The sequence below is a fragment of the Diadema antillarum genome, unplaced genomic scaffold, assembly GCF_040938485.1.
Source record: "Diadema antillarum isolate AM-2024a unplaced genomic scaffold, OU_Dant_1.0 seq00001948_RagTag, whole genome shotgun sequence".
Lineage (NCBI taxonomy): Eukaryota > Metazoa > Echinodermata > Echinoidea > Diadematoida > Diadematidae > Diadema > Diadema antillarum.
The window spans coordinates 118147-142292 of NW_027272608.1; the positions used below are offsets into that span (position 1 = coordinate 118147).

Genomic DNA, 24146 nt, shown 5'->3' on the forward strand with positions numbered 1-24146 from the left:
TCCTATTACACTGATGTATACTGTAGATGGTTGGAAATGCATTCATAGCTAAAGTTCAATGACTTGCAACTTTCCTACAAATCTGCCCAATGTGCCCCATTACACATAAAACTATGGTAACTTTACAATCAATGTTAAATCTGCAATCAATGGTATCCAACAGTGGCATCTTAGCTTTGATTGGCTATGGAACAGTATTGCTATGGCACTTACCATTGATTGCACAGTTACTATTACCTCTAAAGTTACTATAGTTTTATGCAACAAGGCCCTGATCAGTACATCTATACCTCCTGTAGTACACATATTCAATTGTTTTCTTTGAATATTGAAGATGCTGTGTCAACAATATTACATCTAATGGTTAATGTTAGACTGCTATCTCATAATGAGATTCAACTACTAGTACATGTAAATCCAAAGAAAAGTGCTATGCCATAATTTGACACCACTTGTCAGAGAGAACAAAAAGTGCATTCACCTCATGACACCGAGGAACACCATGTTGCGCCGAAAGTTGAGCGGCTTCTCCTCCTTGCTCTTGTGGTGGTAGAGGCAGCACGGGACGTGCATCTTAAAGAAACCGCACACTGTCGTCATCACCATCTGAACAGACCCTGCAGTAGGAAAGTGGACAGCGAAACAAGTATGTGGTAACAATGGGAGGTCTACAGCCTGATAAACACATGAAGCTCAGCGCAAACAAATAGAAGATAATTAATGGCAGGCACTCTCCTACTTGTTCACACCAAGGAGGTACTAGACAAGCTGCTCACCTTGTAACTCCTTGTTCATACTGGTATGTAAAACTATCTGTGCATAACACACATTAACAATTAAGCTAATATTCAAATAGAACTGAAAACAATACCTGCAGTGACAAATCTACATTTAATACTATAATAATACCACAAATTTTTGCGTGCATGAAGTCTTTTTCACGAATTTTGCGTGGAGCCAAAATTCACAAAATGAAAATGCAAACAAGAGTTCTTGTCTGCACTCTTCTATGCATAAATGCCAGTGGCAATTCATAAAAATGTCATGCCGTGAAAAGGCTGTTGGCTCAAATTTGCAAACATTTCATGCCGAAAGTATTTCTGGTTTTACAGTAGCATGAATAGTCTGGTAGGAATGGGGGGTCCCCATGCACCCCCCGAACACATTTTTTTAACTTACTTTTTTGTAACCTTTAGGGTGTCTAGTTAATGAATTTTTTTGTTCCCAAGAAAAAATCGTGTCCCATGGGGGTCATTGGCGGTCATCTTGGCAGCCATCTTGGATTTTCAGGGAAAATCATTATTTTCTATAACTTTTGAACTACACAGCATAAAATTAGAAATAAAGCATTTCTTCAGGGTAAATGTGACACGAGGAATTGATTGCAATGGTTATTTACACGATTAAAGCAAGTTTGAAACAAGAAAAGCCTAAAAATATGCAAATTTCGGTGTCATTTTCGCCGAAAAATACCCAAATAGTTTAACTTTTCAATTACACAACATACAGGGACAAATAAAACAGTACTCCAGAGTTAATACGGCACGAGGAATCGTTTGAGATCGTTATTTACATGATTAAATCAAGTTACATACAAGAAAAGTCCAAAAATGCGAGGAAAACCAGTGTCGTTTACTCTAGAAATATTCCCAAGTAGGACATATACATATACATGACAATCTCATACCTCCTAAGAGTAAACTAACTACTTTTTCTTAACAGTCTGGTAGAAATGGGGGGGGGGGGGGGGGTCCCATGCAGCCTCCTTTTTGTATCCCTTAGGATGTCTATTTGATTTTTTTGTTTGTTTACAAGTAAAAATCATGTCACATGGGGGTCATTGGCAGCCATCTTGGATTTGCGAGGAATAGCATTAATTTCTGTAACTTTTGAACTTTCCAACATACAAGGACATATAAATGATATCTCCAGGGTAGATTTGGCATGAGGAATCGATTGAGATGGTTATTTACATGATTAAAACAAGTATGATACATGAAAAATCCAAAAATGCGAAAAAAAAACAATGTCGTTTACTCTGGAAATTGCCCAAATAGTCCATATACATACATGACAATATTATATACCTCATATGATTGACTAACCACTACAGTCTTAATAGTCTTGTAGGAATGGGGGATCCCCATGCACCCCTCAGGGTGTCTATTTGATTTTTTTTTTTTGTTTCCAAGTAAACATGGGGGGGGGGGTCATTGGCGGCCATTTTTGATTTGAGAGGAAAGTCAGTAAATTCTGTAACTTTTGAACTTTACAACATACAGAGATAAACATAACATTTCTTCAGGGTAACTGTGTCATGAAAAATCGATTGAGATGGTTATTTATATGATTAAAGCAAGTTTGATACAAGAAAGGCCAAAATACGAAAGATTTGGTGTCATTACACTGTAGACTACCCCAAATCCGTATACATACATGACAGACTACCTAAAAAAATGACTTAGCACTTTGTCTTTAGATCATAGCTCAAATATGGTGTTTTGTGTATTAAAAAAAAAGATGCAACATGCAACTCTAAGCATTTTGACGCCTCACTTGTTGAAATCAAATGAAAAATGTAAGCACGATGGCAATTCATATGCAGATACCCCTAAAATAGCAGATCAAAAGAGGTGAACATACAAATTTTGATCACAACATGTGAAAGTGACGAATCAACAAAATTCAAACCTAAAATATAATTGAACACTTTTTGTGTGCATCTGTTATTTCATTTAATTTTGTATTTGAAGAGTTTGAGTAAGGGTATTTTTATAAAGGAAATCACTGTGCCAAAATGCTCTGTCGGTTTCACCAATTTAGGTGCCAGATTGTTATCATTAAAACTTATTTAAGATTAAGTTAAAAATGGTTCATTCAAACGTATTTGTTTAAAGCCTTCCTGTCTGAAAAAAAAAAATATGAATTTTACTTGACAGCCAGAAATCCACTCTATATGTATATATATATATATATATATATATATATATATATATATATATATATATATATATATATTATATATATATATTATATATATATATAATATAAATATATATATATATATATATATATATATATATATATATATATATATTTGCCGTTTTAGTTATTCATACATATAAAGTATGGAATTAACGCATATCGAAAAAAGTAAGACAATATGACTTTACTTTGTCTAAAGTATTCTGAATTCTCATCCTGTGCAATCATACAAACCACAGATGCGGTAAGCGATATGTTAGCTTCTGGTTTTACAATTCTGTAATTTCCAGTCATCATCAATACGATCATTGTAATCAATATCTGGCTCCTACTCTTCATCCTCCTCTGTCTACGCAGTAACTTTCTGAAGCAAGTCAATGAGGGAAGGGGAAGGATAGGGCCACTTGGCCACACCGGATCCATGATACCGAAGGCTGTCTTCTGCCACCTTTGTCCAGGATGAACGAGGTAGCGCACCAGAAGATTGGCTAGTCAGATCGCTTGAAGATGGCAGGGTGGTACCCGTCGTTCACACATTGAAAGTGTGAAATAAGGTTGCCTCTGCCAGGTGGGAGCAAGGAGAAATCCACCTTGGATTTGGTCATCAGTTGCTCGCCCTGTCCCACCATCTGTTTCAGCATGATGCTGCGAACGCCATTATAATAGACTTCTCCCGGGCCTTGCTATACATTTTAGGCATGTGAATGCTTCAATGTCATCTGTCACCTCTGGCTCCACAGACCACCCATCACCAAGATTTGTAAGGAAAAAACACTCATCTTGGCATATTGTAAAGTCGTATTCTAAGATTTAAGTAGTCTTTAATATGATATAATACTGAGCAACTTATTAGATTTCACTGAAATACTTCTGAAATCATCATATCAAACAACTCTCACCTGAATGCTATGTGGGTGGCTTTGTAGATTCTTTAGGAGTCCAACTTTTCCCAACCCATGAAGGCACTTTAATTGTTACATCTTCCCCGGTGAAAAAATTTATACAGTCCAAGTATTTTGGTACAGTAATGAGCTCCCGTTGATTATTGACATTCACAACCTGGCAATACGTGACCGTCCGTTTTAAAAGATACTACATTGTAGAATGGATTAAGCATGGACCAAGGGAATCAAGAAAATGTGTGTCTGTATTCCTCGCCAAAGCTACCTTGTATCCAAGCTTAGCAGCGCACTTGAGGTAGAGCACGACCCTGGTGTCCGTCTCCTTATACTGGTTAGACAGTCACTCATGGATATTGCACCATTGTCTCCTGGAACATGACATTGTGTAAACAAAAGGAATGTATAACAGAAATCACATTCTCTGAAGCTTAAGTGATTCCTGTTACATTCTTTTTGTTCACCCAATCATCCCAGGGGACAAAAAGCTCTGTCCATGAGCTGCTGTCTAACCAGGAGAAGGACACCAGGGTAGCGCCCTACCTCGAGTATTCCACTATTAAGCTTGGGTGCAAAGCAGCTGTGGTAAGGAAACCAGACACAGGCATTTTCTTGATCTTCTTGCACCATGCTTACTCCGTCACCCTCACTATCTTTCTTGATAAATGGACTGTCGAGCATTGCCAGATTGTGAATGTCGTTGAACTGGCATACAGAATCAAAGGGAGCTGGCTACTGTACAATATACTTGGACGACATGTGTTTACGGGGGAAGATGTAACAAGTGCCTTCAAGAGTAGGGGCAAAGTCGGACCCCTATTAACGAATCTACAAAGCCACCCCATGTAACACACAGCATTCAGGTGAGAGTAGGATATGACATTATGATTTCTGCAATATTTTACTGAAATGTGGTAAATTGTTCAATATTACATTATAATGAACACTGCTGAAATCTTAGAGCATGACTTTGAAATGTGCCAATGTTTTTATCCCCCACTTAAATCTTGGTGATGGGTGGTCTGTGGAGCCAATAAGAGGTGACAGAAGATATTGGAGCATTCACATGCCTAATGTATGACCAAGGAGGTATGGCTTCTCTCATATAAACCTCCTTGGTATGACCATAAGAGCTGGAGAAGTCTATTTACAGCAGCATCATCCAAAGTAAATGATGGGAGAGGGCGAACAAATGACGACAAACTCCAATGTGGATTTCTTCATGCTCCCACCTTGCAGGGGCAACTTTATCCCACACATTAAATGTGCGACCCTTTGCCTTGCCATCTTAAAAAGGGCTGACCAACCAATCTTCTTATGCTCTATGACCACTTTGAACCTGGGCAAGGATAGCAGAAGATAGCCTTTGTTATGATGGAGCCAGTGTGGTCAAGTGGCCCTTTCTTTCCGACCTTCCTCATTGACTTGCTTCAGAAAATTGCTGAGGAGATGAAGGAGGATGAAGAAGAGGAGCCAGACATTGATTACAATGATCGTTTTGATGATGACTAGAAATTAAAGAAGTGTGAAATTAAAAGCTGATATATCGCATAACCGCTTCTGTGGTTTGTACAGTTACACAGGATGAGAATTCAGAATACTTTTAGGAAAGTGAAGTCATATTGTGTTTCTTTATTTTTTCAATATACGTTAATTCCGTACTTCATGGAAAGCATATACACATGTCACAGATGTTAAAATATATAGATGATGACTGGCGGCGGAGGGAACAAACCCAATATTCCACCCGAAGGGTTTGAAATGCTATTGAAGGAGGTTATAAGTGTGGTGTGGTTCTAGGCCTTAATTCTGTCATTTGTTACGTGAAAATGTTTTCCCGTGGAAGAACATTACAAGAATGTTCGCCCATGGGCGAACATAACGAATGTACCTCCATCACGTGACTGTGTTCAGCCAATCACTAATCGGTATTTGACTAACCCATTTAAAACATCATTTTGTCTTTTGAAAGTAGCTTGAATATTGTGTCTTGTATCAGACAACTTTTCACCGAATTCGAAAGAAAACTTAATTCCAATCAATGTGAACTTGAATTGAATGTATACAGGACGTAAGCACAAAAGCGATTCATAACATGCAAATATTTCTAAATTGAAGTAGCAGCAATCCACATTGATTTACAGTCCCTATTCACAGGGTAGATTTTCGGCTGTCAAATGAAAATTGTCTCTTTGTTTTCGGACAATAAGCTTTCAACAAATGCATTTGAATGAATTGCTTTTTTAACCTGAGTATAAATTAAAAATATTTTGGCATCTAAATTTTTGAAATCGGCACAAGATTTTGGCACAGTGATTGTTTCCTTGAAAAAATCCCAACTCAAACTCGTTTTCATTTCATTTCATTCATTCATTCATTCATTCATTTCATTCATTTATTTTTCATTTCCAACAAAAACATATAAATATATTACAGAAATTGAATACAGTACATAAATTTCACCATAATACAAAATAAAGGATAAGTTTACAGAAAAATTGTAAGTATACGAAAATGTTGGAAATGGGGAGGAATGCTAAAAAGCTCGGTTTGTAGGATACATTCCCCCCACACGTAATACAAGAAATTATATGATCGATTGACTGATATACATTGAAAATGGATGAAACAGAGAAAAACCTATAATTATGTCAAGACAGTTGAAGAGGTCTACTTATATGCCGTTGATGTTTTAACGCATGTAATTAAACGCTACCATGTGTCATGAATCTTTCAAGATAATGGCCTCCTACGTTCACTTCACTTCACACATGCATGCATGTTCACATGTATGCTTTTTTATTTTCATTTCCAATCAATATACACAGGTAATACACAATGAAACGAAATTGAACGCGCACAAAGAATGTTAAATTACAGTTCAAGTCTTATCTTTGTCCATTAGTCGCTTTCACGTGCTGTGATCAACATCATTATCATGTGTCACCTCCTTTTTAGGGTAGTTGCATATGAATTACCATAGTGCTTAAATTCTTATTCGATTTCACCAAGTGAGGGGATAACAATGCTTGAAATTAATTTTCTCTTCAGATTTTATTCAATGTTTTTGACACAAAACAAAAAAGGCCTATTTGGGCAATGATCAAAAGACAAAGTTGTTAGTCACTTTGTGAGGTATACAATTTGTCATGTATGTAGCAACTATTTGGGTACTTTTCGGTGTAACCGATATAGAATTTTTCATATTTTGGACTTTTCTTGTATGAGACGTTTTTTAATCATGAAAATAACCATCTCGCTCGATTCCTCATGTCACATTTACCCTGAAGAAATGTTTTATTATTCCTTGTATGTTGGAAAGTTCAAAAGTTTATAGAAATTAATGATTTTCCTTGGAAATTCAAGATGGCCGCCAATAACTCCCATGTGACACGATTTTTACTTGAAACAAAAAAAAAAGATCATCAAATAGACACCCTAAGGGATACAAAAAGGAGGGTGCATGGGACCCCTCCCCCATTTCTACCAGACTGTTAAGAAAAAGTGGTTAGTCACTCTTTGGTGGTATGAGATTGTCATGTACATGTATATGGACTACTTGGGAATATTTCTAGAGTAAACGACAATGGTTTTCCTCGCATTTTTGGACTTTTCTTGTATGTAACTTGATTTAATTATGTAAATAACTATCTCAAACGATTCCTCATGCCGTATTAACTCTGGAGTACTGTTTTGTTTTTCCCTGTATGTTGTGTAATTGAAAAGTTAAACTATTTGGGTATTTTTCGGCGAAAATGACACCGAAATTTGCATGCTTTTAGGCTTTTCTTGTTTCAAACTTGCTTTAATCATGTAAATAACCATTGCAATCGATTCCTCGTGTCACATTTACCCTGAAGAAATGCTTTATTTCTAATTTTATGCTGTGTAGTTCAAAAGTTATGGAAAATAATGATTTTCCCTGAAAATCCAAGATGGCTGCCAAGATGGCCGCCAATGACCCCCATGGGACACGATTTTTTCTTGGGAACAAAAAAATTCATTAACTAGACACCCTAAAGGTTACAAAAAAGTAAGTTAAAAAAATGTGTTCGGGGGGTGCATGGGGACCCCCCATTCCTACCAGACTAGAACTTCTGTGTCAAAAGAAAACAAAAATAGATACTGCTACAATATGCCTACATGAATTTTATGTTTTACTATAACAGACAAAATGACCCATCTACTCAATATCATATGCAGTAATGTCATACATGTATGTTTGGGGCAGCAATGCTTTCTAAATGGGAATTTGATATATGAAAAAAACTAAAAATTCACTTCTGTCATGCAACAGGGAAGTAAGATTTTAAAAGAAGCTATTATCACCTACAGTAATACCTTTTCATGAAAATACACAGGAAAAATAAAACAACAACAGATGAAACTTTTGCCCTGCTATCACAACCTGGGTGACATAAGCTATAGAATAAAGAGAAGTTGATTATTTGTGACCGTGCACCTCAAAACGAACATAAAGTCGCACACACTGATTTTGCGTGCGGACTGAAAATAAGTGAAATGGGTCAACCTAGCCGAACTTGACTTTTTCATATTTCCTGAAAGAGCGGGTCTTTTTTTACATTATGCTAAAATTTGGTATCATAAAACGGGCAGGAAAGTGTGTTTTTTAGCAGTTTATCTCGAACATTTTTGGTAGAATAGTGTGATTAGGTGTGTCTTTAGCATCCCTTTTTCATTTCTGAAAAACCTTGTCCACACTCTTCACTTTCAACTCTAATAACTTTTGAAAGGATAGTGCTACTGCTTTGAAAGTTGGCATTGATTATGGACAAAATGTGTTAATGAGGCATGCTTAATTTCAATTTAATCTGATAATCCCTTCATTGTTGTTACTCTGGTGGTTTACTTCCTGTTTTTTGTCCCATTCATCGCACAGCCAGCACGGTTTGGTAAAGATTAAGCGCTTGAATAGACACTGTACTTCAGAGCCTCTTTTCTCAGTTCACACTTTTCCTGAGTTTGTGCTTTCTTTCCAATATTTAGATAGGTTAGGAGAGTCCATTTGATTTGAGTTATACATCATTTTAAAGCTTGAAGTCTGCTCTTTCAGAATGTGGTCTTAACTAAAAATTCATGTCTGGCGACTTTTTGTTTGTTTTGAGGTGCAGGGTCACATTTATACTTTAATCCAACTTCTTTGTTGATGTCCTGACGGATGCAATATACCTATACACAGTACATGTACACTGTATAAGAGCAGAACTTGAACTTGATATTATATGGTTGGCAAGCACAATTGATGCTTGTGGCTGCAGCATTGCTCCAATGCCTTAAGTATCCACTGATCCCATATTAAAGGATTAGGCAGTCTGTCACAGTTGCATAGCATCTGTAAAAATGGTACTTCTGTACGCTGAAGGGGGTATCTTAATATCCCTGGTAACCATCTCATAGATGGCTCTAAAATTCTCAAAAGTAGGTCACTTGACTTGATGGGAAAAAAAAAAGATTGCATGACTGTCTATCTGCACAATTTGTAGTTTGTGGAATAGGACAGTAACTGTAATGCACTTGTCAATGTAATGACGCACCCCACTACCCCCGGACATGGGTGCGTCATGGTCATTTTTTGACTGACCACACGGGGTTTTTGACAGACACCACAGTCACTTTTTTGACGGACATAACGCTGCAAGTGACGAACACCACAGTCACTTTTTTGACGGACAACACGTTGAAAGTGACGCACACCTCGGTCACTTTTTTGACGGCCATCCTCGGTACATTTGACGCACCCCCGTAAATACCGAAACGATTTTTGCATACGTTTTATTCAAGCAATTTCATTTTCTTTTGGTTCGTACACATAATTTGTAAAAGTTTCGGCAAGTTTCCCTTACCATGTAAGCACCGTATTGTCATTCACCGTACATCACGCTGCTGCTACGATATTCCGTACAGTAGTACATGTATTCTGTGCATGCAATCCATACATGACAATCACATGTGTGTGCAGAATGCGCTGTGTGTGCGCGGCCATTGCTAGTGCGGTGGATGCATACTGCTGCAGCGCAGGTAGGTACACACCACGCCACGGCATTCATATTCCCGCTCGAGTACTGCGTAACTACAGCCTAGTCGCGGTACGATTCGCACAGCTAACAGCGTCGCGCGCGCGTCTGGCCAGCTGGTCGGGCTATCCCGCGAGCAGAAAATGGCATGCGGCAGGCAGTTCTTCTGCTGCCGTTTCGACAGGAAAGATTGAACTAAGTTGTTACATCGCTGAACAGTGATCCCTGGTTTGAGATTGAGTATGCATGATTTCATGGGTTTGTTGGAGGGAAAATGTAAGGAGAAAGGGTGGCTTTTGAATTCTTTGCTTGCCAGATTCTGGCAAGCATTTTTTCCTCTTATTCCAAAACGCTTCCCGACTTTGATTTTCACTTGCCGCGGGAAAGCGCTCACTGTAATTTCACTCGCGGTACGTGTATCCGGGACCGGTAGCGTGCAAAAATGCGTGCAGTTTTCCATAGCCAAGTAACGTACCATGACGCACCCCTCGGTTCAAAATAATGCGTGTTATTTTCCATAGCCAAGTGACGTACCATGACGCACCCCTCGGTCAAAATTTTGACCGACAATGATGGGATTTTGACGCACCCCTGGTCAAAAATTTGACGGACAAAGCTGGTAAAATGACGAACACCTGGGTCACAAATTTGACGGACCAAACGAGGAAATGACGCACCCATGTCCGGGGGTAGTGGGGTGAGTCATTACATTGACAAGTGCATAACATGCCACCTACCATACACACACTGAGCTGTCAGGTTGTTGGTTATAGGTTCTTGCAATAGATTGGTTCTGTACATGCATTTTTATTTTATTCACTTTTTTTAAAAACAAAAATTGCCCTTAACAACCACAAAGCTTGCCGGTGGTTTGTACTACCTCGCAACGACTAAGTGAATTCCTGCTCATAGAACTTAATGGAAGGGAGCAGGTGAATAGAATTGTGACGTAGGAAAAGAAATATCCATGAACTGAAATAAATAACAGAAACAGTCTATTACTGGAAGTTTGTTTGTTTGTTTGTTTGTTTTGGTTTGGTTTATTTTCTTTAATCACAGGATAAAGTGCCCTTGATTAGCTAGCAAGGCATTTTTTTTTTTCAGAGAGGCTGTGAACACAATGCTACAACAACAAAAACAAACAAACAAACAAACAAACAAGAGACAACCCAACCAGTTACTGTTTTAACTAAATCTCATCACACAAGTGGCCCTAAAATACTCACCAAGCATACCAGGATTGCCTCCAAGCGTACTCAAGATGTACTTGTTCAGGAAGAGGGTGCAGAAACTGAAGAAGTACCACAGCATGAGGTATGTCATTGCTCGCGCCGTCAACAAGTTGTCCTGCGAGTCTCTTTTAGTTCTCTGCACCTTCGGCCCCTTGATCGGGACAACCTTGGTCTGCTTCTCCACGTCTCGGCCGTGAAACGAGGACTGTCTCGACACGGGCGGTTTGCTCTCCGCAACCGAGTGCGGGGCAGATGAAGACGGTTTGTGGTTTGCGTGTGCATTGTTGGCAAAGGAGTTGCTGGTCTTGGAAGAGGCTTCAGCCTGCATGCCCACTGCATAGGAGTTTGACAGACCCTGTTTGAACAGCCCTGTGGAATTTGGCAGGCTGCCGCTGAGGGGCACCGAGCTAAGATCTGCTTGACCGGCAGCCGAAGATGAGAAATCACCGCCACCATACTCTGTCACGGAGACTGTTCGGTTCCGCGGCTGCACGTCTTCGTGGATGCGGTGCCTGGCGTCCGTCTCGAAGAACTTGTTGACCGACTTGAAGCTTGGTGACCCCATAGGGCTGGTTGGACTCGGCTGGACATCGGCTCCATGGTTGCTGACATGCTGGTAACTCATTTTGGATGACCGGAAGAATGCTTCAACTCCTGAACTCAAAGCACGCCACCAGTAAAAGCAATCTGACCTTTCACATCAGGAGTACATTTTGTAGTCTTCAAATCCAACGTGAACAGACCAAAGCAAAATGTCAGCTTTCATGTCTGCAAGTTCCCCTGTAGATCCTGAGTTCAACTCGCCACTCACAGGCTGGCTCTATGAGTCAAAGACACTTGCCATGTTAACACAAAACCTGTTCAGTGGAAATAAAAGTACAAAGAGAAGAGTGCAAGATGTGTTAATCCTTATCAATTTTTAACATGGGCTACAGCAAAGGCAAGTAATATCTGGAAAGGAACTAGATATGGTAATTAAAACATAACTTCATTCTATATTTCTAACACTATTCAAAAATATTGAGAGTAGTAAAATGCAATCTGTTAATGATAGATATATTAAGATTCATTCAAAAAAAAAAAAAAAAACCAATAGCCAAGTCCATGAATAATCTACTCTAATTCTGTACATTGATACACTGTATAGACATGCAATGTTAGGTAACACAGATGTCTGTAAAGATGGAAAGAGTACATCTCTCTTTCCCTGATAAATTAATACAACATAAAAATGTACAACTGTACATTTTCTGTTCATTTCTGATTAGCCCTGGACAGTGGTGTACCGTGGGTCAAGACATGGGGGGGGGGGGGGGGGCACCTCGTGGAAAAGTAATTTTGAGGGTGTGTATGCTTGTATGTGTGCACGTCTGTGCGTGCACTGTCAGTCTGCAAACTTAATGGGGACTACAATACATGGGATACATTCCACAGCGCAGTCATTGAGCAACATTGCCACGAAAAGGACTCTTCCTTTTACTATACGTACATGTATACTGTAAATGTTGAAATTTTCGCGGTGTTGAAATTTTCGCGCATTTCGCGCAACCAGAGGCTAGCGCGAAAATAAAAGCACGCGAATATTTTTGCGTGCCATATATCCCAGTAGTTTATGCCTTGATTCCGCGGAATTAAAAACACGCAAAACTCTTCTTACCCGGCCAAGCGCGAAAAATTAGTCGCGCGAAAATATCCGCTTTTACAGTAGTCAGGGGCAGATCAAGGAATTCCGTAAAAGGGAGGGAGCGTAGCGACTGACCATGAGCGAGCGGAGCGAGCGAGGGGGGGTGGGAGGGGGTGTCCCCCCTCCCACAGAAGGGAGATTTTTTATATTTATGTTGGTCATCATGCAATTTCATGCATACTTTTGGTAGATTTTTGATGATATTGTAACACTGAATAATTCTGGAAAATAGAATGGAAATATTGTTTTACTCGAGGAATGTGAAATATGAATGCAGTAGAATTATATAAACATAGTTTCTGCACTCATTAAATAAATGACTGATCCATTGATTGATTGATTGATTGATTGATTGATTGTTTGATTGATTGATTGATTGATTGATTGATTGATAGGCCCTATATGATGATGGTGATGATGATGGTTATTGTTAAAATGTACCTACATAATCCCAATATTGCATTAATTATAAATTATTAATAATGATCATGTTCTTCACTACCAAATTAGATTGTATGCGCGAGCGAGCGCTCTAGAATACACAATGAAAGAGAAAGTTATCTTTCTGATAACCCAGGACGTGTAGCTCCAATCTCTTATTGCAGGCTATAACTGCTGGCATTGCTGATAATTTATTGCGAATACCTGATGACAATACCCTCTAAAGTCATTCCATATATCCAGAATCATCATTCACTTCACTTATTTGTGTGTGCGAGCGAGCGAAAGCGAGCCAGTGCCTGAAGAAACATGCTCTTTTCATGTGTCTTGAATACATGTGTTATCATTTTTACCCAATAAATATCTTCCCAAAAAATATAAGTTCCAGGTGCAAAAACTCCTATCTTTCTTGTCGGCGCAATGTTTGTTACATGTTAACAGTTTTCCTTACATTGATTATGGAATGACGGTGTGAAATTCAATTCAATTCAATTCAATTCAATTTATTTCACATCTTTCAACAAAAAAAAACACAATGATAGACATACTTTTATATGTAAAAAATGTACAGAACAGAACACAGAAATATCCCACAAAACAAAGCATAAGCAGTACAAGGACAGTTACAATGAAGTATAAACGCAGTAAAAACAGTAAGATCTGCAGCAGATGTGTGGGAATGACAAAAGGCCATTGGCCTGTCAAAGATCAAACCCTTGATGGACTGCATCTTACAAGTTTGCATTTTAAAAATTGTATTTATATCACAGAACATAAACGGAGACAAAAAGAAAGACAGTAGAGAACATGGCAAGAATAAGATAGAGAGAAGCAATGACAAGATTTACATGTACTAAACTCAAAAGACAAATACAAACAAGCTAATGAGCTACAACAATAACAAACAATATATGAACAAACAAAATGACAAATTACTGGCAGCAACATCAGGAGAATTGCAAAACACTCAAATGCGAGCAAGCGGAGCGAGCGAGCTTGAAAATTTTGACATTTTACAGTCCAAAAACTGCCGTTTGTAGCTATATATTTTCGCTTTGGAAATTGGGGGGGCCCACTGGGCGTAACTGCTGACAATTACTGGCAGCAACATCAGCAGAATTGCATAACACTTAAATGCGAGCAAGTGGAGCGAGTGAGCTTGAAAATTTTGACATTTTACAGTCCAAAAACTGCCGTTTGTAGCTATGTTTTTTCACTTTGGAAAATAAGGGGGGCGCACCGGGTGCAACTGCTGGCAATTACTGGCAGCAACATCAGCAGAATTGCATAACACTTAAATGCGAGCGAGCAGAGCGAGTGAGCTTGAAAATTTTGACATTTTACAGTCCAAAAACTGCCGTTTGTAGCTATGTTTTTTCGCTTTGGAAATTAAGGGGGGCGCACCGGGCGCAACTGCTGGCAATTACTGGCAGCAACATCAGGAGAATTGCACTGCAATTAAATGCGAGCAAGCTTGAAATTTTTTACATTTTACAGTCCAAAAACTGCCGTTTGTAGCTATATTTTTTCGCTTTGGAAATTAAGGGGGGGCGCATCGGGCGCAACTGCTGGCAATTTCTGGCAGCAACATCAGCAGAATTGCACAACAATTAAATGCGAGCGAGCGAGCTTGAAAATTTAGACATTTTACAGTCCAAAAACTGCTGTTTGTAGCTATATTTTTTCGCTTTGGAAATTAAGGGAGGGCGCCTGGTGCACCCCCCATGATAGGAGAGGTATGACCAGCGAGGGGGCGTCGAAGTGACCAAGCGGGGGAAGGATGTCCAAAATCTGCACTTTAGAGCATCCCCTAATATTGTTTGTGTTTGTGCGTGTGTGTGTGTGCGGGTGTGTGTGTCTTTTATATACATGGAAAAGTTAGGAAATAGCCCAGGTCAAGTCTTATTATTGGCAATGCAAGGCATTTTAATATAGACTAAATGTAAAGCAACACTGCAAAATCAATGACAGCTTTGATTAACGAAGTGTAAGGTACATTACATCACATTGCGCAACATTGCAGCGACTCTCTCTGCTGTTCGGATGTTCCGGGTACACTATGCACATCTTGCTTATATTCAGAATGCCAACAAAGAATCACGTTGAATCACAATCTTTTGTCAGCGCCGGGCTTTTTGAACAATGTTTCACACTATATATCTCTTTAATCATTAATATGGTTAAAAAAATCTTAGAAAAACATGTAATTTCTTGATTACCCTTTCATGTCGATTTCAAAAGCAGTTTAAGAACCCTTGAATCACCATTTTTGTAAGTTTTTTTGTGTTTGGTTTTTTTGTTTTGTTTTGTTTTGGTTTTTTTTACCAGTGTATTTGGGGGGGGGGCATGTGCCCCCCCCCCCCCCGTAGTTACGCCACTGGTCCTGGAATCATCACAGTCACATGCATATTATATGCCAAAGCAACAGACCCAAGACCTGATGAGACTGATTTACTCAACCATGACAAAACAAACATCCAGTTCCTGCATTTTGCCAAGGTAAGAGAAACACAAAATCCACTAGATCTAGAGTCAAGAGATCAGATCTAGCTCATGACAGACACAGCAGAGCTTATACATCTTCATGTCAAATTAATTCTCCCTGTAATGTGATAAGATAATGTGAAAATTGGAAAAGTGGAAATTTTCGCGGTGTTGAAATTTTTGCGCATTTCGTGCAACCAGAAACTAGTGCGAAAATAAAAGCATACAATTATTTTGGCTTGCCATACGTTCCAGTAGTTGACGTCTTGATTCTGCGGAATTAAAAACATGCGAAACTCTTCTTACCCTGCCAAGCGCGAAAAATTAGTCGCACGAAAAAATATCCACTTTTACAGTCTCTCTTGTCTACTTCTGCTGGCCTGTAATCTTGGTACTTGGTACATGGTAGATATCCTCCAAAAGGCTTCACAAGAGGTGCTTAGACTGGAGGTGTGTTGTATGCAGTCAGACACCACCTTAAATTGCTGATTTTATGGCCTTTCTTTATTCTGTTTTGAAATTGATCAATATATGTCAAGTTCCTTCTCTGGACCAGCTGAGTGATAGTGACATATCCCATTACAGTAGTGTACACACAGCTGTAAATACATTTTGAATGTTCCTGTTCTAGGTCTCCAGTACATGTATACATGATATAAATACTAGGGACACAGAGCTAATGGAGTACTGATGCCATAGGCCCATGGTAGAGTTATGATGGAGAAACAGTGTGTGAGCATTCATTTCCACACTACAATGTACAATTGCTGAATGAATGACATTAAATATCAAATTTGTCACTTCCCTGTCACAATGTTGATGTCTAGTAGATCTAGTAGAGTAGATTTTGATTTGTCTACCACTGTAAAGCAATCAATGTATAAACCTTCACACTTAGCCTCTCCATTCAATCCTGAATGCCTCAGACTCAGTAAACACACAAATTGAATTAACAACACCACAATTACGCCGGGGCACAAACAAGGACATGCATGCCACACTTTCAGTTTCAACTGTCAATGGCACTGCAATTCATCATTCATGCAAAACGTTCAACAACAAAAAATAGCCATGGTAATACTCATGTACATTGTAAACACTCATGCATGCTGTGCTGTGCAAACCTGATTCTTATCATGTTATGTCAGCATGCACGGGTTTTCGTACGGACTTAGAGTAGACCATGGCCAGCTCAGCTCCCCTGGGCCCTGTGGACACGTCGGCAGTGTGCTGCTAAGTACGGTGCGAGTTTCACTACATGCGGGGCTATCTAAAAAACTAAAGAACTCACGAATGTTACGGCTCAAACCAACTAATTGAACTACCAAGTTTAAAATTCAGTTACATCTAAAGTCTACCACGGCCCTAACAAGCACGTCTATGTTTTCTTCAAGACTTACGCAAATCAGAGCAAAAAGTAGCCTTGTTGCAGTAGACTGCCCAGTAAAATATTGAGGAATCGTCAAGCTGTTTCTGTCATTCAGCGGGGTATCTGGGGCATCACCAGCGTAGCGCTTGCGGAACAGATGTGTAGACTCGACTCCGTAGTTTCATGTGGTATGGTATGCTATGCACAAAACACATAACACACTTATGAGGTGCCTATTCTCCATTCATGCGCCTGGACTACTTACGTTAACGAGCCATGCAACATCATGTCACATTTTTGCAAAAACAAGACACATCTTTTTAACCATCAATGCTCTACAACCGAATACAGAAAAAAAACGAAGGTTAGACAAAGCCAGCCAGTCTTGAAAAAAAAAATTAACCAGATAGAATGTCAAAAAGAAAAACTTTGACACATCTTCTACAAATTGTGTGAGACTGTAATAAGGCTAACAAGGGAAACTGTTTTCTGAATCGTCAGAACTGGTGCAAGTGTGAATGCTGACCAAAGGCTGTAGATTTTAGAGCAATGACATGTCATTTTGGGACAACCGAAAAAAAAAAAAATCAATATGGGGGGGGGGGGGGGGGGTTTCAGGGGGTTCGAACGAACCCCCCCCCCCCCCCCCTAGCAAGCAGGGTCCGCTTGAACACAAAAAAAAAGTGAAAATTTCTTCCCAAAGCTCCAAATACGACAGAAGAATGATACGATATATATGAACATGTTCAGAAAATGCTCACACTGATTTGTAAGTTTTAGCAAGCTTTTGGATTCAATTGTTGCATGATCTGTTATTTTATATACAGGGCAAGCCACCATGATAATAACAGTGTTCCAGCATTGTATGATTTACAAGTACAACGAACTATGAGATAAGTGCAATGTTTCCTACACAGAAATATACAAATTTCGGCTCACTCGCTCGTACTAATTTAGAGTATTTTTTTTCAAGTCCTCGGTTTGTTGGTATAAATCGTTATCTATAAGGCCGTCACTATATCTCGATTACAATTGTAAAATCTAATAATCAAAAAATGACAAGAATTCCATGTTTTGTAAGCTGAAATACAAAAATTTTAGGCTCGCTCGCTGCGCTCGCTCGCCAAAATTTATCGAAATTTATAACATTGAAATCACCCTCATTAAAGACCCCTATACACGAACATGTTCAGAAAATGCTCACCCTGATTTGTAAGTTTTAGCAAGCTTTTGGATTCAGTCGCATGATCTGTTATTTTACATACAGCAGCCACCATGTAATAGTGTGCCAGCATTGTATGATTTACAAGTACAACGAACTATGAGATAAGTGCAACGTTTCCTACTCAGAAATATGCAAATTTTGGCTCACTGGCTCGTACTAATTTAGAGGATTTTTTTCAAGTCCTCGGTCTGTTGTTGGTATAAATCTTTTAAGGCCGTCACTATATCTCGATTACAATTGTAAGATTTAATAACCAAAAAATGAGAAGAATTCCATGTTTTGTAAGCTAAATAATACAAAAATTTTCGGCTCGCTCGCTACGCTCGCTCGCCAAAATTTATCAATATTTATTACATTTAAATCACCTTCAAAAGATGCAAAAGGCCCCTATATACGAACATGTTCAGAAAATGCTAACACTGATTTTTAAGTTTTTGCAAGCTTTTGGATTCAATTGTCGCATGATCTGTTATTTTATATACAGGGCAAGCCACCATTTAACAGTGTGCCAGCAATATTGTATGATTAGAGTATTTTTTTCAAGTCCTCGGTTTGTTGGTATAAATCGTTTAAGGCCGTCACTATATCTTGATTAGAATTGTAAGAATTTATGATAACCCCAAAATAACAAGAATTCCATGTTTTGTAAGCTGAAATATAAAAGTTTTCGGCTCGCTCGCTGCGCTCGCTTGCCAATATTTATCAAAATTTATTACATTTAAATCACCCTCAAAAGACCCCTTTTAAGTGCTTCAAAAAGCATATCATGTGGACTTTTTTTTAAGTCCCTACCGGGATGGGGTTGGGGTTGAACGCTTTTTTAGAAATTAGGGGCGCAATTTTTGCCCTTGCCCCGGGCGCCGTTTTCCCTCGGTATACGCATATATAGGTATAAGGACAATTCAGTATATAGGCACAAAGATGCATGATCAGAGACTTTTCTTCATGGCTGATACATGTGTCAAACCGAACTACTAAAGGTGAAGACTTATTGATTGTTTTTATGTTTGAAAGTATACCCCTCCCAGAGTGAGACCCTATCCCGCTTGGTTGCTTATATCCTAACTCCCTCAGAAAGGTCCACTATTTCCAATTTGAACCCCCCCCCCCCCCCCCCCCCATAAAAATCCTAGTTACGGGCCTGGATTGGATAAACTCCTGTGAGTTTGGTCGTCTGTTTTGGGTTACACATTCCAAGTTATGGGGAAATGAAACAGGACTTTCACTATTTATTTTGTTTCAGTCTGGGACGCGATTCTACCTTGGAAAAATAGGCCTACACTAGTCAAGGAATCGAAGGTGATGTTCTCCGAAGGTTCGTTCATCCGGAAATGAAATAAGGTTCGTTAACGTTGAAACACACATTCCCTGCAGTACCTAAAGAGGTTCGTTACAGGGAGCGTATAGCTTTTGTTGAGACCTAACTTCAGGTTTCTAATATTTTTGGTGAGATAATGAGAAACCTCTCATGAAATATGAAACAGCATGTAATTCCAAAGGGGATTCGACGTTTATTTGATGAAAATCGGTTTTTAATGGCTGAGGTATCCAAAAATTGCATTCCTAATAAAAAGCGGGACCAACCTTTAATTAGGATCGCTTTGTTTTCCTTTGTTTTTGGATGTCTCAGCAATTCCAAAACCAATTTTCATCTAATAAACTTCCTCTTAAAATGGTACGCTAGCAGTAGGGGCCTATACTATTTCACAAGTGCAGTTTCTTGCAGGTATCTTACAAAAAGTTACTATTATACAGCCCAATTCTCATCTCCACCAATACTATACAATCCCTTTAAGAGATGCCAAATTTTATTTTTCTGCGATATTTAGTACCTTTTTTTTCTGCCCCAAATACTGTAGGCTTCATGGAAAATACTGTTTTCCCAAATTTTGACTACACATTTCTTTTGCAGGAAATGTAAAAATACTGTTTTTCACCCCCAAAAAATGCTTTTCAGCCATCAGAATGCAATTTACAAGGTTGACATCCCTATTCGTTAATCCGACAATGAAAAATGGTTCGTTAATCGGAACATTTCAATTGAATTGACTTGAATTGAATTGAATATTTCATTGTCCACACTTATACGAATGTGTTGGAACTCGACCAGCGGTCAAGAGATATTAATTTCATAAACAAATGACAATAATATAATAGTATAGGCCTATGCATAACACTCTACAGATCGAGAACATCTGACAAACGAATCTTCTTGTAACTTCTATGGTAGCGGAAGATGAAAGATGATTATAGTATTCATGATGCATCTTGCATAATTATATCTAACTTAATTGGGTAATTCAAATGGATTTCATAATCATTATGATATTATCATTATTTTAGCTATAAAAATTCAGCATTCAAAACAAACCAAAAATTCTTCTCTATACTTATCAACACCTTTCTCATATGAACTCCTTCAACCCGAAAATGAAATAGGGTTAGATATTTTGAAGGTTCGTTAGTACGAAAATAAAATAAGAGTTGTTATTCCGAAGGTTCGTTTATTCCGAATAAACGGGGGGCCAAAAGCTAAAAACAGAGGTCGAGTTGCACTCTCTCTACAAACTAAGTAGACCATGCTTATTTTCAAGTTTTTATTGTAACAAACAACATTCCACTGGTCTACCTCAAAAAATTTGTTGCGAAAGCCTCCAAATCCAAGATGGCGTCCAAGATGGCCGCCATATTTACTGAATTTGTTATTTAAATGATAGAATTCGATAGAAACATCATATTTCAACAAATGTGATGTCATATGAAAGAGAATAAAATTTTCTACAAGTTGATACCATTTTTGTGGGTTATTGTGATGATTGGATTGAGATTTTAAGGAAAAAACACTCATTTTTTTGATATTTTTCTGAAAAAAGGAAAATCATGAAAATGCTTGATTCAGCATAAATCACTGAAAGACTGAAGGATTATCTTGAAACGTTTCAAAAATTTTGTTTGACATATAATTAATATTTGGAGAAAATTAGGGGTCAGTACCATTTTCGGTTCAAGAGTTATAATGTCTCAAACTTGAAAACTCACTACGTAAAAATGGCTACTTTAGTTGTGACCAAGACCTTGTTGGTCGTAAAAAAAGTCTGCGCGCGCCAAGACTACTACACGCACCACTGACACTGGCGCTTGTAGCAGTGCCAGTGGTGCGAGTAGTAGTCTTGACAAATGCAGACTTTTTCTTTGACAAACAAGGGTTTGTGCCTGCAAACTAACTTTTCATACCAAGTGGTAGCTTAGGTGATACTGATTGCTATTATTTCAAAGTAATATTTTCCAAAAAAAAAAAAAAAAAAACCAAAATCAAATAGAGGTAGTAGCTTGAAACTTGGCACCAATCTTGTTATAGATAGTTTAAGACAGAAATTAGATCAACCGCTCCAAAAAAAAAATCAAGATGACAGCCATCAAAGTTGACATAGTGTATTGCGCCAAATTAAATGTATTATTTCGTTTTTGATACAAATTTGTCTGTTGAGCTATCTTAAACCGTCTTAAGTTTTTATGGACACATTATTTAAACCAGTGATATTCTACTCTCCGAAAAAGAAAAAACAAATTGAGTGGAAGTTTTTACTTTTGATGTGAGGAGTGAATAACAGAAAACGGTGAATTTAGAGTGAAATTGGAGTGACTTTTGAGTGAAAATGTTCTTTTTCACTCATTTTAGAGTGACCTTACGCAGAGCTCCACAATAACTTTTATTTTGGTGGCCCAAAGGCAAATATCCGACCTTTTTTGGTGGCCCGATCAGGCCACCAAATTCTTCATTTCTGACATTTTGGTGGCCCGACGTGCGTTTTTTGTGGCTCCGGGCCACCGGACCACCATTAGTGTCGAGCCCTGCCTTAGGGATCACTCGTCACTCTTCGAGTGATCCCCGAGGTCACTCTAAAATGAATGAAAATGAACATTTTCACTCTGGTGTGATCCTGATATCTAATATAGGAAAGCATCTACCAATGGCATAATTATTGTGACACTATAACCCACATGAAATCAGCCTAAAAACAATGTAAGAAAAATCTGATAACGGAAAATACAGTTTCAGCATGATTATTTGTAAATGTGAATATACATCACGAATAATCAATTTGGACAATTTTATTCGAACAATACTGAAAAGTAATTTCGCACAACACATTTAAGAGCAAAATTGAGAAATTGCCGCCATATGTTGGATTTTTTTTTTTTTTGGGGGGGGGGGGGGGGACCGGATCAGAAGGGCTTTCAAGGACATCTACGGATCAGACATTATTACACATATACCATCATCATTTACGTTTCTACAACAGCAGAGTAACATACAAGTAAAAAAGCATATCTTTGATACAGAAGCATTTCTTTTTTTATCAAAGATTGGGCCTTACCCAAACACTGGAATGAGCTCCACCCCCCCCCCCCCCCAAAAAAAAAAAGACCCTCATTATGGTTTACACTAGTACAATATCGTTCGGATGTATACAAACATGTAATAGACAGCAATATAAGAAGATTGAAAAAACATATCAAATTATAAGTTATAAGTTGAGACAACTTTGACGCAACACACTAAAGGTATTGTTTACCATTGGGAGAGATATCACATTCGATTTATATGTGCAGGTTAGTTGTATTACAAAACATTCTACCATGTAAAAATATTATAATACAGCCTAAAACATATGGAGATATCACCATTTCTTTTAAAGAAACCATAACCATGATAACTGTTGACATAAAAAAACATTCTTATCAGATCTATTTAGTATATCTAACAATATTTAGCATTAATTATACTGATTTAAGTTTGTACATTAATCCCTAACTCACAGTTTAGAACTAGTTTGAGGAATTAAGTAAAGCTGGGTTTTTGTTTTACGTGCACTTATGATAAATAATGCCTTGAACGACAACCTCGATTAATTACCGCCATCTTGAATTTTGTGTGGATACTATTTTTATCGCTAAATATTACACATTGGCAAAATTTGTGCCAAATTTTAAGCTCCTATCTCTTTTTGGAAAATACTTTCTGTTCAATCTTATCTGCCTCAGAACAATCTAATATGATGAAATGCTACAGTAATAGCGACCAACGTCACCTACCACTTGGCATGAAAAGTTAGTTTGCAGGTACTTGCAAGTCACTGGACCATTACAGTATTACATGTGACCATGTAAACACATTGTAAGCAAAATTCATAATGCATAAATATAATTTTTTCAAGTTTTAGATGTTAACTTGTCAACAGTGTATGATATTGCCTGTAATTCCAGAAATATGAATTATGTCTCAATCTCAGTAAATCTCAATCTCAATCGCAGGTTTCAAAATAATTCGTCAGTTCTTCTTTGATAAATACTAAATCATGCATTTTTATATTTCTTCTTTTTTTCAAAACAATATACAAATATGGATCCCCCCCAAAAAAAAGAGAAGCAAACAACCCCCCCCCCCATATATGACAATACACAGCTAAAGTGGTATCAACTTTTAGAAAGTTTTACTCTCCTTTATATGACATCAAATTTGTTGCAATCCAATGTCTCTATCAAATTTTATGTTTGAAATGTTAATTTCAATAAAATGGCAGCCCTGTTGGACCGCATCTGTACTTTGCAACAAATCTACTGAGGTGTATTGCTTAGTATGCTTAATATTATGTATGGTCTTGTTTATAGAGAGAGTGGAACTCGAAAGGTAAGCACGATCTTGGATTTGACCCTCTGTGACGTCTTTGGGAACAGATGCGTGTAAATAACGTATTATGTAAAATGGGATTTCAAGTTTGAGACATTAT

General features: G+C 38.1%; 1 protein-coding gene across 1 annotated transcript in view; it reads right to left on the reverse strand.

Moving 5' to 3' along the window:
* LOC139713336 (solute carrier family 35 member E2A-like) overlaps positions 1–17279 on the reverse strand; it is a 38307-nt gene extending 21028 nt beyond the window's left edge. The window contains exons 1-3 of the mRNA XM_071625080.1: positions 17161–17279; positions 11146–12008; positions 482–617 (exon numbers count right to left, since the gene is read on the reverse strand). Of these exons, the coding sequence (XP_071481181.1) occupies positions 482–617; positions 11146–11776 (767 nt within the window). The 5' untranslated portion in view covers positions 11777–12008; positions 17161–17279. The remainder of the gene's footprint in view (positions 1–481; positions 618–11145; positions 12009–17160) is intronic.
* Between the last annotated feature and the right edge of the window lie 6867 nt (positions 17280–24146).